Source organism: Mycetomoellerius zeteki, unplaced genomic scaffold (assembly GCF_001594055.1).
Source record: "Mycetomoellerius zeteki isolate Tzet28-1 unplaced genomic scaffold, Tzet1.0 scaffold172, whole genome shotgun sequence".
Taxonomy (NCBI): Eukaryota; Metazoa; Arthropoda; class Insecta; order Hymenoptera; family Formicidae; genus Mycetomoellerius; species Mycetomoellerius zeteki.
In genome coordinates, this window is record NW_017256675.1 from 294519 (window position 1) to 310654 (window position 16136).

The 16136-nt window shown below is 33.5% G+C and overlaps 1 protein-coding gene across 1 annotated transcript in view; it reads left to right on the plus strand.

Annotated features, from left to right (window-relative positions):
- The window catches only part of Ndf (Nucleosome-destabilizing factor), a 49038-nt gene extending 33169 nt beyond the window's left edge, over positions 1 to 15869 (plus strand). Inside the window, exons 8-10 of the mRNA XM_018445981.1 lie at positions 14427 to 14537; positions 14635 to 15079; positions 15368 to 15869. Coding sequence (XP_018301483.1) covers positions 14427 to 14537; positions 14635 to 15079; positions 15368 to 15540 — 729 coding nt within the window. The 3' untranslated portion in view covers positions 15541 to 15869. The remainder of the gene's footprint in view (positions 1 to 14426; positions 14538 to 14634; positions 15080 to 15367) is intronic.
- Positions 15870 to 16136: the final 267 nt, after the last annotated feature.

Consider the following 16136-nt stretch of genomic DNA (forward strand, 5'->3'; position numbering starts at 1 on the left):
ATTATAATTTAATTGTAATCTTTAAATGCAATTAAATTATAATACTGTAATAAAAAAAGCATTTGAGATTAATAATAATAAATTTTGTGTAAGTGTCCGAACATAGGTACATGTGGAACACTGGGACGTTTACCTTAAGTGTCGACAAAATTTTAACGATGTATTTAATACTAGAAATACCCAGTGATCATTATTGATCTATTTTTTAAATTAATATTATATTTGTTATATAAAAACTGAGATTCTCAAATTCTTTGATTTTTCTATAATTATATCCTTTATGTGAAGAAATATTTGATTTTCCATTATATTCATTATTTTTATAATTTTTTATTTTCATAAAAAAAGCCCATGCGAGCCATTACTCTCTAAATTTTTTGGAGTGGAATCTCATTCTAAACAATGAAAATTGAGCCAATCCTAAAAAAAAAGAGAAAAACTTCGTATTTTTATAAAGTCAGTGAAGGTAGAAATTATACAGTTGATTTTTGTTTCACTATATGTATTTCACACACATTAACCGCATGTATTCTTTTCTCAAGAAATATCCTGAATGCGAAATCGATATTTTACGCTCAGTGATCCAGTATTATATTTATACGGCCTTATTTTGTAGACATATAACTGTCAGCGATGGATTTCCTCGATTCGCGTCGCTAAACCGGGAACAGAAAGTACACAAGAGCGAGGTATTTCGACATCGAGTCGCGGTGACAAAGCACGCGTTTACGAGTGCTTGCTCAAGAGTCGGTTGTTTGCTGAGCTTCCGGCTGGTTGCTGATAAGGGAATGGCGCACGGTTCCCTATTCATGCGGTGAAAACAAGAAAGTTTCTTGGATCATACACTTTCACGCTAATCCGATCGATTACTCTCACTCGTGACGATCGCGACGACAAAGAAATAAACACGCCGACCTCGAGAAAAATCGACTTCCTCCGTCCTATAAACGTCCTGGCCTATCGCCTATTCCGTGACCCATTTCTGTCCGCGGGGGCGAAAAAAGAAGGATACACTTCGTCGCAAATAACTGTAATCCACCGAGATCGTTACGAGGATTCCTCGACTCTCCGCGCAATAAAATCAAATTGTGTTGACCGCTTTTGTGTTATTTTCCAGAAATCAAACTGCATCAACCGTTCCACTTAAGCATTGATGTTGTTAGCTCCAACAACAAATTTCTTTTATTTCCTTTTGGTAATAAAATTGATATTTGATCGCATATTTTTCAAAGTGTACATACACGCTTACAGTGAGTGTAAAAAGTATTCGTACACAGAGAGGGGACATATTTTTTTAAAAAAAGTCTTATTTTTAGAAAGTAAGCATTAATTAGCAATTTGTTAACAAAGAGTAAAGTAGAATAAAATAAGATAAACGTCCTAGGACGTTATATATACGACCGGATATGTACTTACATTCCAGTCCGGACATTTACACAAAACTTTATATTTGTTTATATTATTATTAATCTCAAATGCTTTTTTAAGTATAATATAATTTAATTGTGTAATCTTTAAATACAATTAAATTATAATACTATTTTAAAAAAAACATTGGAGAGATTAATAATAATAAATTTTGTGTATGTGACCGGACTTTATATTTATCTTACATTTTCTAAAATTATTTTACTTAAAAATACATGAAATAATTAAAATATATTATGTAATGAAATAAATGAAAATGAAAAATTGCATTTGGACGCACAAAATTTATTTGTATAGTCGAGAAATTTAGTTTTAAAAATTATAAAGACAGTTATTTTCGCAAAACTCTTTTGTTTGTATTCGGAATGTATTCATTGTTTAAATTGCTAATTAATGTTTATTTTCTGCAAATAAGACTTTTTGTAAAAATCTGTATGAATACTTTTTGCGTTCCCTGTACTTTTTCAACAGTTCTTCGTTTTCAGTAAAGCTTCTTTTAATAAAATTTTCCGTATTTCTTCGAATTTCTAAAATTTCTTCGAATTTACGAAATTCTATTCTTTTCTTTCTGCGAAGTTATTTATCTTTGTCTTGCAGTTTTTTTGCGGCTGCTAAATGATGAGCGATCGTTGCGATTCCGCCGAGTGTTTCATCTTCTCGCCGGCTTTGTCTTTTTTGTCCGTCGTGGCCATTTGTTCCGGGCTTTGTAGCGGCTTGCTAATTATCTCGCTGTTTAACATACCCCGCAAACGTCCCACCTCTGTATCTTCCCTCTCGTACATCGAGCACATTCCTGCAAGACTTGCAGATATCGGTGGAGCTGGGTCAAATTTAATCGCCAGACAGGTTTCCGCTCGGACGTCTGTAATGTCCGTAAGGCGCCAGAGAAAATCAGAAGTGCGTATCTCGCGCACTTTTTGCACGTACGAAACAATAACCGCGTTCAACAGAAAGTTTATTTTTTTGCACTTGTTGGAAGTTTCCTTTCCTGAGAAAAGTATTTTGATCAACCAACAAAAGGTTCCAAGGATGGCAATTTGGTGAGATAATTGGTATCAAACAGAATTTTTAGGGATTGATTGTGCATCTTGAAACTAGACGAAAATTTAAAAAATATGAGCAAATTTACTAGATGGTGACCAATGAAATTATAAATTACCCCGATAATATTTTTTGCATTAAATTCTTTACAGGTTTTAAGATGCTTATCAGTATTAGATTATTAAAATCTTTCTAAAATGTCTATGACCAGTATTATTAAATTGCTTTGTCAATTTAATTTCTGATATTACTATTCTAGTTGTGTTAGGATTGCGTTTCAAGACTGAAAATTAAATTCGGCGTGCTGTTTATAGGATTGAATATGTAGTATATGTATAAATTTACACCAAATTATTTAAGCACTGAAGATCCAACTTGACTAGCTGAGATATATACATATACACTGAGAAAAATATTTTTATTGTACCAACAAGAAGTACAAACAAAACGAACCTGAATTCTGATCATATGAATCAGAATTCTGGTTATCGTAATTGAATTTCTGATTATCTTGACTAGAATGTTTGATATACGATTTTTTGGTTGATTCTACGAGAATTCCAATCGATGTAACAAGACTTTTTCCAGTGTAACTGTCTTCTGTAATCATTTTTAACAAAAGTTTGCATTTATTCAATAATGTTTATTTAATTTATCTGGGAGGTTGAAGGAAAAGAATTGTTATATTGGCCGTATTTGGAATGAGGACAATTTTTAGAAAAGAAAAGGAAATCTGTTGCAAAAGATGCATTGACCGTTGCAACCGTCGATTTTTTTGTAATTTTTGTGTGCGCTTACATGCTGCGATGACAACATTCAGTTAAATGCACGGCTGCTCGCGATCGCTTGTGTGTGTTCGATTTGCAGTTCCTTTGCTGACAATTGAAGTAAAAGCTGTTTCATATAGACGAAACAATTTGATTATCGCCGGATTGATATTTATGGTTACGAAGATACGTATCTGAGTCCGATAAAACGCTGAGCCACGCGAATCGAGCATAATACGAAGATTACTTGGTGCTGAATTTAATCTTTGTGTTGGCTCTTTTATTTATGAAGATTTTCATTAGTGATATCAAGCAGTTTTAATAATTAATGTACGAAGTTGCCTAATTTTAAGTCCCCTCTGCATTAGGAACATTAATCATAGTCGTCCGTGTTTCAACAATTGCACGTTTAATTTTGCAATCTTTTCGATTCGCTTTCATTGTAAACACATGTGTATCCCATGATTGCGATAACACGGCGAATGGTACCGATTGCTCCTTAGTGTAAAGTATATATCTATATATACTTTATATATTGATGAATAAAAGTAGAGTTCTCTTATCTCAGCAGCTCTCTGCCGAAATTACAATTCTTTAATTAAAAAACTTTTATATTTCATTAAATCTTTTTATCAAATACGATTAGATATATTGATGAACAGAGAAATAAATATCCTAGAAATGCCTGAGAATTTTGCAAAAGTTAAAGAAATTAAAATTTTTAATTTAATTTGAAAACTTTCCAATTTCATCAAATCTTTTTATCAAATATTATTATAATTCAACGTTTTACAGTATTAGCTTGATCTTGCTAAATAAACAACGTGATAACAATATACAAGCTGTCAAAATTTCAAACTTGATAGGTATATTGTTTTTGTTCGTAAAAGAATTAAATGATCAGAGAAATTGAACTTTGAAAATCCGATGATCGGAAAGACTTCATGCGTTCGAGATCCGACGCAGATGAATCTATCTATTCATCACGAGGTTGGCGTTCTTATCGTTGGCAAACATCTGGCTTCACGAAGAAGTTACGTTTACGATCGCAGAGGTGTTGCAAATGCACAATGAGCGCGACGCGGGAATGGCGCAAGTGGTATTGTCCACTCATCGGTCATTAACGCGACGCTAAACTGTCAGTCTCAATGTTAAGCAAGTGCAGTTGTCCACCCACTTGTGTTACGTAGGTTAGACGTGCGTGGTGCGGAATAGCAAGTATTCCACTTTTGTTTAAGGTTACACGAGAGAGACAAGCCATATTTGGAGTCGTTCGGAAACGTATCTCCTTTCTTCGCGCGATCTACATCTGAAAATAATTAATTTTTAATTGTGGATGTACACTTTTATCGTGGATACTCGCTTGTGGATATGCGAAGTTTATTTTTTAAATAATAGGAGACTACTCTGAAGACTTCTACTTTTAAAGAAAAATAAAAATAATTGCTCTATTTATGTTATCTACTTTTATATTTATAAGGAAATAAAAATAATTGTTCTATTTACGTATTTGTTGCTATATTTTTGAATTCTAGATAAAAACAAATTAACGTTTGATTTTGTATAGGAAAGCGAGAGAAAATCCACGCCCATAGTTAAAGATACCAAGTATCTATTATATATATAAAGAAGTAGATATGTATTACTTTTATATGCTACTAAGGATAGAAACATAATAAAATAGGTCGAGTGTAAAAAGAAAATGTAAAAAAAGTATGAGAGAAGATCTTCTGAGCTTAGTTAGCGTCGTCATTTAATTAGAGTCATAATCGCGTGGGTATCGCAAAGAGTGAACTAAATATTATTTAAGAACGTAACTGCGCATGGAAATTTTCTATTGCATGAATCTCGTGAAAATTAAGTCCATAAATCAACATCTTCGTGATGCAAAATGTAAAAAGTAACATACTTGTCCTATCTTTAATATAATTTATTTGATAGCATAGATTAACTTTATTAAATGCTTTATTAAGCATTTTATATAAGACGATTTAATTGAGACCGTAACTTATGAAATATTTCTTTTATGCATTTCCAAGAGATCATTGCATCGTCAAGTCTTCTTCCGTTTGCAATCATATTTTTACTCATTTTGTCTGCAATTTGGATCTTTTTTGTCCAGCTAAAGTTTCTTTACTATTCTAGGTTCTTTACTATTACTCTCTCTTTACTATTTCAAAAAATTCAGGATTACTTTTCGACATTATATTATTACATTTTTTAACTCAAATATTAATTCAATGTTAAAATCTTTATTTAATAAAAATTGATTTAAGTAAAATGGTGAAGTTTGAGAATGACATTGCTCTCGTACTAAAAAGAAGACTCAGATTTTAGACGGAGTTAAAATTTAGGGGAAAGACTTTATCTTTCTTAACACATATGTAGATAAGATAAACGAATTTTGAGTAATATTGATGATTATGTTGCAAACGTTATTCGTCAATTGTCACCTCTCTAACAATTTGAGGAAAGCGCAACACTCCAAGGAACACACAGAAATTAACAAAAAATCATAATGACTTTATTTTGATCTTTAACGTCAATAAACAGTCAAATTTTATAACGAAAAGTTATTTTGACTTTCATAACGTGTCAGTCATTTTGTCTTTCTGTTGACTTAGTACGTTTCTTGACTGCATGAAAATGATATTTGCTGACTTAATATCGCGTTAGAGCTATTGCGTTGCAAATACAGTTAAACAAGAATCGACGTCGGCGGTATGTTATCGCGAAATGCAGATGTGCACACGTGCATCGTGTTTCTCCTGGAAGCCGTTGGATTCCTTCCATCATGGAAGAAACCGCACGAGCTGACCGAGCTGGTTCAAGGCCGTGTGTGGCGCGCGCACACACACGCATACATCCACACAGAATTCCCGCGACATGTCGTGACAGCCTTTTCCTCTTCCATTGATCTTATTTTATTTATTTGATCGGAAATCACCTGGAGACACATATAAATCTGTTTTTCCTGTGTTCCGCGAGATTGGAATTTTCGCGTCGAAAAGATAACATTATTGTATTATTTTCCCTGTAAATAATGCAGTAATAAATAGTATCTGATAGCGAAAGATTACCATTCACATCTTTTACCATATTTGATCTTAAAGATTACCGTACATGAAGTTACTTAATTATGAAAAATTAACGTGGATGGGACATGTTGAATCGATAAGGTAACTGGTTGTTGCATTTTTAGCGAAATGCTGTTATTGAACGTTATTTTATCGATCAACAATCTTTTCGACATTAAAGGTCACGACATATAAAAAAACGTAAGTAGTAAACTAATCATGGGCTAATCATAGTCGAAAACATAAGACAATAACATAAGCAGTAGCAAATAAAAAATGTTGATTTGCTTACATTTTTCTACGTGCCACTAGCTTAAATGACAATCATAATAAGAATTAAATCAGAATTATATATATATATATATATATATATAAATTGATATTGTTGAGTCCAAAATTATAATATTATTATATTATATTTAAATATAAATCAAATTAAATCATTGTCAAGGAAATCTAATTTATGCAACTATCACTCTGTCAAAGAATTTTATCGGGAAAAGGTATACCGATTTTATCAGATTGATTTATTGATGAGGATTCATATATAGCACGAAAACGGTTTTCTCTTTCTCTCTCTCTCTTTTCTTTCGCGTAAGAATTTAAAATAACAAGGGTTCAACGGTTATATTTTGCAATTATAAACGTTGTTTTTGTCACGCCAAATGAATCTATATGCACTTCCTCGACCGTTCCCAATCTGAGAAACCGGTCGCGAATGTTTGTCTCGAGGATGTTTTTGAAAGTCATGTGATAAGCATCTATGGTGATGTTGCCAGCCGGTCGATACTTTGCCAAGAAGCTAACGATTAAACTTAATTTAGTAAGAAGCTTCTCCTCTTCGCGTCTTAATCAAATTTCGACGCTTACGCCTAGCTGACGATATATGCACATGTTTCAAAATAGACGCTGTATATCCTTGAGTCAACCCGGAATCGAGTGTTTCATCGCAAAAATTAACCGATACATCATTTACGCATCGTAATCTTGAGTAGGAAATGTTTTTGAAGGATTTGAGAAATTTTAATTATCAGTATATAAAGTTGAAGTTAAATATATACAGGGTGTTTCCAAATTAAATGGCAAAACTTCGGGAGCGTGTAGAGGAGTAAAAAACTAAGAAAAAAAGTCCTATAGACATATGCTCGTTTTTGCTCCGTTTCAGAGAAATCGAAAAAAAATGTTTTTTTTACCTGCAAGATTAAATGGGGACCGTTTTCTAAATTTCTTGGAGAATGAATTTTCTGACTATTTAGAAAACATCCCATTACAACAACGTACTGAAATGTGGTTTCAATTAGATGGATGCCCTGCTCATTACAGCAGAGTCGCTAGAACCTGGTTAGATAGAAAATTCCCACAACGATGGATTGGACGTGGAGGAGCAGTACATTGGGCAACTCGTTCGCCCGACTTAACGCCATTAGATTTCTATGCATGGGGTACTCTGAAGAGTACCCCATGCATAGAAATCTAATGGCGTTAAGTCGGGCGAACGAGTTGCCCAATGTACTGCTCCTCCACGTCCAATCCATCGTTGTGGGAATTTTCTATCTAACCAGGTTCTAGCGACTCTGCTGTAATGAGCAGGGCATCCATCTAATTGAAACCACATTTCAGTACGTTGTTGTAATGGGATGTTTTCTAAATAGTCAGAAAATTCATTCTCCAAGAAATTTAGAAAACGGTCCCCATTTAATCTTGCAGGTAAAAAAAACATTTTTTTTCGATTTCTCTGAAACGGAGCAAAAACGAGCATATGTCTATAGGACTTTTTTTCTTAGTTTTTTACTCCTCTACACGCTCCCGAAGTTTTGCGATTTAATTTGGAAACACCCTGTATATAGGAAATATTAATATCATTTCCGTCTGCAATCTGGGTCTTTTTTGGCACAAACAAAAGTTCACTCTTAAAGAACCTCGCATTAAGTAGGCTGAAAAATTGGATTCCTGTAATAAATTAGTTTTTACACATAACGCAGCTTATAATGTCATACAATGCTTTTAATAATGGGTAGTTTTTGAATTATCAAAGATGAGCATAAGCTTTTTTGATACACTGTAGCTCAAAAATTATCTATTATTGAATTTTGTGTCTGTGACAACTTTTGTTCACTACATTGTAAACTATAGTATATGTAAAAATTAATTCATTTCACACCGAGATCCAATTTTCCATGTAATTAGCGTGGAATTCATTCTCCTAAATAAAGGAGGGCGGAGTCTTTCCCTCTCCTAAAATATCTTTCTAAAAATTATTTAGTGATGTAATACAGATATTGAAAGTAATTTTGAATTTTTCCATATTGTTTGAAAGAAAAAGCAATAAAAAAACTTGGGCTGGTCAAAGAAAGTAAAAATATAATCGTAGATAGAGGGTTAAGGAATTTGGGAATAATTCATCAATCTTGCTTCATTCGAGACGGTATTTCCAAGGAAGCGCTTATTTTAAATTAGTGGGAGCATTTCCATGAAAATACATTCCGAGACGCCCTATATTTGGTGCGCGTCGCAATTGAAGATGGAGTACGTGCGATCGCTTAACGCCGCATCGCGATATACGTCATGCGGAAAGAAAGGAACGAGGCGACGGTTCTTTGACCATTAATCGCTTGATACCGATTCCCACCCGGTCATTTAGAGTCGCTTCCGTCTTCGGAAGCACAATGGCGACGAACGCCGAAGGTCGTGCCGAGCCTCCGACCGCGTAATATTACATATTTTACAGCGCCAGCACGTCGCGTTACAACGCGACGAGTTCGCGGCGGGAGTAAAAATATATCGAAGCGATCAGAATTAAATTAATTCCTCATTCTACAACTGTAGAATGCTCGTCGTTGAAATAAAAATGAGACATTCAAGACTCTGAATGTATCTCGAATCACAGCTGTCCCTGCTATTAGAAGAGTTTCATTGTAGCTATCAAATGTTGATTGAAATAGTTTCAATTAAATATTTGGTTAATATAACTAAAAATATGATTTTATTATTTTTAATATTTAGTAATTAATATCAAACAGTTGGTTATAATAATATATTATATGATAATTGTATTATATTACAATTTGAAATAGAACCGAAGAGAGAATAACTTTAATTAAGTATGAAGAATTCCTATTTTCGGTTGAAGCAGATCTAAATGCTTTAATTATATTGTATTTTTTTTTATTATGTTATTATTACATCATTATATATATTATATTTATGCTACATTATTTATTATTGTGTTTGATATTCATTAAATATATATATAGAAAAGTAAAATTATTTGTGATTATATTAACAGAATATTTGATTGAAATTATTTTGTTCAACGTTTAATAACTATTATCAGATTTTCTTTGTGGCCGTCCACGATCTTACAGACTACAATTTGTAATCTTTTCTCTCTTTCTAGTTTCCACTTACAATTCAATTTCTCACACCGATGAATACGTTGAGAATCGTTATTCAGAAGCTTTTATAATTTTTAGAAGCATTTATTAACCTTTTGCAATTTCACGTCGAACTGAAGTCGACGTAATCCTTTACATAATTTTTAACGATAATTAGTATTGGTTCATGATTACAATCATCAAATTATAATTATAATAATTGTAATAATCCGAGAAATTTCTCCATAAATTCTTCGAGATAATAAATATTCTTTTATTTATGTTATAACTGCTGATTAGATTGAAAACAAAATGTTTAGTTTTCATTCATTATTGAGAAACAATTTTGACGATAAAAGGACTATAATGTTCATTTTTAACTTTAATCTCGGTTTGATTTATTCTTTATGTTTTATATTTTTAGAACTAGAAACAGATAAGAAGTAAGTTAAACTGAGATTAAAGTTAATCTACATCGTGATAGAAATAGACACTAGTCGGTCGAGCTCGCATTTCCGCTCGAATATCCACGAAAAAGTTTTCCAAATCCAATGCTATTACTCTTCAATCTATTGTAAAATAAGATTAATATAATATACAATCATATTTATTGTCTACAGAAGAATATTTTACTCTTAAATGGAAAATTTTTAAATCTAGAATGAAATGATCTTGAACATTTCATGCCAAATACTATGGCACCAGCATTGTTGTAGTTTATAATGTTGGGTAAAGACTTATTCTAAACGTAAGAACATATAAATTTATACGTATTATCTTTGTCTCAAAACAATAAAGTCATTCTCATTTAATTCGAAGGAGAATCGGAATTATTAATCTAAGATTAATATTATTTTATTTTTATACTGCAAAAAGTTGTGATAAGATTAAGTACGTCAAAAATATTTTTTGTCTCGTTATAAGAAATTCTTTTCTTTTTGAGAAGATGATTAAAATTCGTCTTTCGTTATTTCTGCGCACTGAGATCTGCGAGAATACCGAACGCGTATGTACGTTACACGTAACTCTCTAAGTAGACCGTGACGACGGGGATGTTACTTCACAACTAACTGACAAGGAAGAGGAACTCACTCCCGAAAGTGCATGAAGTTAACGTGGCTTTGAAGAGGCTTGTTCACATCGCGTGTCGAATATATTCTGCCTTCTGTCTGTAATTCTTAATGATATTACCAGATGATTGAACAAGTCGTCAGTGAACAACTTTTCCTTTTCTATAAATGGTAATTGTTATTCATTAATAACAAAATGGTAATAAAATTGTTAATTCAACGTCTCTTCAGCTGTTATTAATTTTATGACAATTTTGTTACTGCATTTTATTACTGCAATAAGAAAAGTTCTTTATTAACTATTAATTATTCAATGATAACATCATTAAGAATTATAGAATAAGAATCTCCATTATATTTTCACCAATGTATAAAATTAATTTTAATCTCTTGGTTCAACTTATTCTTCATTTCTTTTTAATACTTAAAATCAGAAAGAGATGAAGAATTAGTTAAGTCGAGATTAAAGTTAATTTAAAAATGTAGATTAACTTTAATCTGCACTAGTACTCTTTGTAGGCACACATATTTTTATTTATTTCGTAGGTACTGGGGGTCTTTTTTGTTCAGCTCAAATTTCTTTATTTGTTCTAGGCTTTCAAAAAAATCTAAAAAACATTCAGGATTACTTTTCAACATCTTTGTTACATTGCCAAATAGTTATTTAACTTAAATGTTAAAATCTTTATTTAATAAAAATTGAAACTTGTGCCAAGAAATTTGAGAGAAATTTTGCCTGGATAAAAAAAAATCCAATGTGCATGAAGGATTAAAATTAAACTACATTGATAAAAATGAGTACAAGAATTAGAAAAAGAGTAAGTTAAATCTTGATATTAAAGTAATCTATATTGGTAGAAAGTAGAAATGGACATTAGTCCTTAATCGAACGAATGTTTACGTTGTAAGCTTGTAGAATCAACACGAACCATCTGTTTTTTCGGTCGCCAAAAGTCGTCGGTCATCTCTTTCTCTCTTTCTCTACCGTAACAATGCTTTGTATCGGGAATGAGATAGGACACGTTTGCTGAGTTTGCTTACCACGTGTACACAAGAACCAGTCAGGCCTTTGTAACGCGATAAACAAATCGTTCAGCGCGTCTTATCTCGCTCCGAAATTATATAACTAAGATTTGAAGGAAACTGGTATTTGACGTGCAATTTGCGCGATATTATTTGATATATAACGCTGAATCGGGTTCGATATAACACACGTGCATTTGATACAGGCTGAGTCACCGGAAAGAGAACGCTCGAGAACCTTATGCGACTTGGAAGGCACGTTGAAAATACGTGGAACACGCACTTGGACGGCTCCCCTTGAGTCCCTTTACAGAAATCTAATACTGACCAATTTATTATTGAAAGACAGTAATTACTTATTTGGTGGACTAAAAGTACCGAACAACAAGTTATTTTTTAAGTTACTTATAATTACTTTTTATGTTACCTTATTTGTGTTGTTATAAAGATTAAAAGTAATATGAAATTGGAGCAAATGATAAAATATAATGTAAAGAAGAAAATATTCGAACTTATTGTACTCAATTTCTGTAATAAATGCATACAAGGTAATTTAAAAAGTAACTTATAAGTAACTCGTAAAATAATTTACCCAACTTTGAAAATAAACAAATAATTATTGCCTTTTAGTATATATTAGCCGGTATTAGATTTCTGTAAGAGTCGGAAAACGAATGAGCTAGGAATGTGATATTTCTGTCGTTCGAAGTCGAGATAAAAAAGCCCAACAGAAATTCTTGTTCGGGCTTATAGGATCATCAATTCTTCTTCAAACTGAATAATTTTTTATGTTGAAAAAAATATATCATTCTTGTGTTCAATCACGCCAATCATGCGTAGTCATTTCAAGGCTTTGAAACGAGAAATTTAAAATCGAAGGATGAAACCTTGTAAATGTAGGGAGTCATTAGGGATCGTTGGAAACGTACCACGTGCTTCGTATATTCATTCATCTGATTTTGGTTCCGAGAAAGATGTTCGAGTATTCTGAGTCACTCTATTCAACTGATTTCGTGGCGGCTCGAGGTCGAGCATCGGCCTTTTTCAAATCTAGCAACATCAATATTAGTTGCTTCAGCAGAAAAGCAGCTTTGTAACTTATAAGATTTTTTAATATGATCTTGCCTTTCTTTAGTCCTCAATGGACCTAAACGTACAACCTAAAAATCATATTAAATTATACAACAGTTGCAAAACTACTTTTTTTTTGCCGAACGCAGTCTGTTTTCTGTAGCTGAATTAATATACACTTTTAGAACTTAAAGCAAAATAGATATATGTTTGATATTTGGCGAAAAAGAAAGCTGTAGTGCAGTTTAGTGCAGAAAAAAAAAACAGACTATTATGGTGCGGCGTGCATGTTGCGACTGTTGCGAGAGAAACGGTTCGAATGGCGTCGGTCGTCAACGTCGAAATTGCTGGAAGAATCTCACTGCTCACAAGCAGTCGCGACTGTCACCTGTCTAGTGTTCGAGCATGTGAATTTTGAGGATGCCGACGAGAGAGCTCGTCGCAGAGACTCCACATCGATTTCGAGGAGGAAAAAAGATGCTCCGTTAGCTCCGTAGCGTCCGTAGCGGTTAATGGCCACGTGACGAGAACAATTCGTCGACGTGATAAGCGGCAAATCGTGCTGTGTCGTCTCGTTGGCCTCGTTCCCGATGAGAAGCTACCTCGGAGATGGCCTACGTGATAGATAGCCTTACCCTAAACCAGTTTATCGTGGGAGGCATGCGAGAAAATTCGAAAGCGTCCGAGCCATGCAGAATAAAATTGCTAGCACACGGCTCGTCCGCCATGTTCGTCACGATCGAGATAATTGGAAGCATTAATCGTGAGGATTCCACAGGAATTCTCGCGAATGCGTCTCGCTTGTAATTCCTGCGAAATCCTCTCGTCGGAATTCCGGCGAGAAATTCCGCGGGTATTCATGGAGATTCAGAGAAAACTCGCCTCTCGGCCTCGGCAACAATGGCGTCGTTTGCTGATGTGGCCGGTGTGCCGAGAAACGTTTTTTGTTGCAGCGTGTTCGACGAATGGAATGACGCGATGGCGTGCGGCTCCGCGCGGTGCCGCCATCTCTTGGTAACAAGTGGTACTAATTATGATTGCGCCGTCTCGCGTTGGATGGCGCCACGATACTGAATTTTACCCGCACGATTGTATACACAAATTATTTTTAATATATAGTGCATAAAAGTAATGGATAATTTAATATACACAGTGTATGTTAAAATATAATGTATATATTTATATTAAAATATAATTTATATATTTAATTATACACATATATTATAATTATATATATTGTGTTTATTATACAATACATATACATCATTTTTTAATTTTATATAGATTGTTTGCTACACAAATATTAGAAAAAAAACTTGTACATTTTATTACAGCTAATAAACATAAGGAAACAGCAAGTTTTTGAATATTTAACGTTTTTCTATATTAAAATTTAGGATGAAATTGTATTTTAATCCCTCATTCTTTATCTTTATATTTTAGTATTTTAATACCTAAGTTTTCAATCCTAAAATTCTCATAAACCGCGTATTTTGAAATTGTGAGATATAAATGTGGCTAATCGAAAGAGCAATAAAATTAATTTGTACATACGTTATGTATTTCTTTTTGCAGTGTACAGATTTCGTGAAAGCAGGAGCGAAGCAAGGATTGACGCCGTCTGATGTCGTTCTGGCTGCCGATATTACATTCTCTTGCGTGGCTGATCCTCAAGCTGCTAAGGATGTAAGTGTTTGTTAAATTCAAATGTCATTCTTTAAAAGTAATTTTATCCTTCAAAACAGTTTTCATTGTATATTTATCACGTTGAAACTTTTTTTAGATGGTCTTTGGTAATTGTGGTGTTCTGACGGAGATATCGCCCGATAAAAGCTACGTTGAAATGACTGGCATTGATGCAGAGACATCTCAAGATATCGCCGAGGCGATAAACGGCAAAGGTGGTCGGTATCTTGAAGCGCAGGTACAAGGAAGTAAAACTCAAGCGCAAGAAGGTACTTTGGTCATTCTTGCTGCTGGAGATCGGTCGCTCTTCGATGAATGCCAATCTTGTTTCGAGGCAATGGGCAAAAACAGCTTCTTCCTTGGCGAAGTCGGCAATGCTTCCAAGATGAATCTTGTACTTCAACTAATGGCTGGTGTCACTCTGGCCGCTCTGGCCGAGAGCATGGCACTAGCGGATCGCGCTGGACTTCGGCAGAAAGATATTCTAGAAGTCCTAGAGTTGACATCTTTAGCGTGTCCGGCAATTCTTGAAAAAGGCAAAGGTAGATGTCGATTTGTTCGGCCACTTATTTTATCCACGTTTGCATTAATCCTCAGTCGAGTCAATGCAATAACAATATATGTAGTTTTCTAACAATTTTGATAGTAAAAGTTACATGTCTAATAACTTTATAATTTTTCTTTACGTAAGTCTTATCATTTTTATTTTAGCAATAATATATAATTGCTCTAATGATTACTTGTTCTGGCTTCTACAAAGTAGTTGAGAATTAACAGAGTCTACGCATTAAATTCGTATTTAACATTACTCCTAATATTCTGCTTTCCAGCGATTGTTGAAGGCGGTTTCCCTACTCAGCTACCGTTACAACATATGCAGAAGGATCTGCGACTGTCGTTAAGCATGAGCGATCAATTGGAGCAACCTTTACCACTGGCTGGCATAACGCAGCATACGCTTCGTGTTGTCACCGAGCTTCTTCATATTTATTGCGATACCTGACGTTGTTTCCCGCCGCTAACAGGGAGAAAAAGAAGGAAGAAGAGAGAAAGAGAAAATATTGCATACATAAAAAATATAGTCGTATATTTTTGTTTCGTATATGATTTCAAAAGATTTATACCCAGACAACACAAAATTGTCTAAAATTAAGACATAAAGTCTTTAAGACTCTTAGCCAAAGACGTCTTATGTCTCAATTTTGGACACTTTATATTGTCTGGGCACGCCATTATTTGTGTAAACATTTTACGGAAAATAGAAAACGCAAGTGAAGTTCAGTAACGCGATAGCGAGTCGTAGAGTTTGTCGATTCGCATCGCGAAGAAAAATGTTGCACAGTCATTTGCAGATTTATTTTTATTAATCTCGAATTATGACAATGACAATATGGTTTATCAACTGTAGTCAATGATCTAAATAGTTTATATTATTAATTTGAACAATATTCTTAAGTAATAATTCGAATTATTATTTAAAGTATTATTAAGTAATAATTTGGATTATTAACTAAAGCATATTTTTTTTCTTCGATGTCATAACGACAGTTCTCTGCATACTTGTCGACGACGAATTATTTTTCTTCGTATAATGGAAGA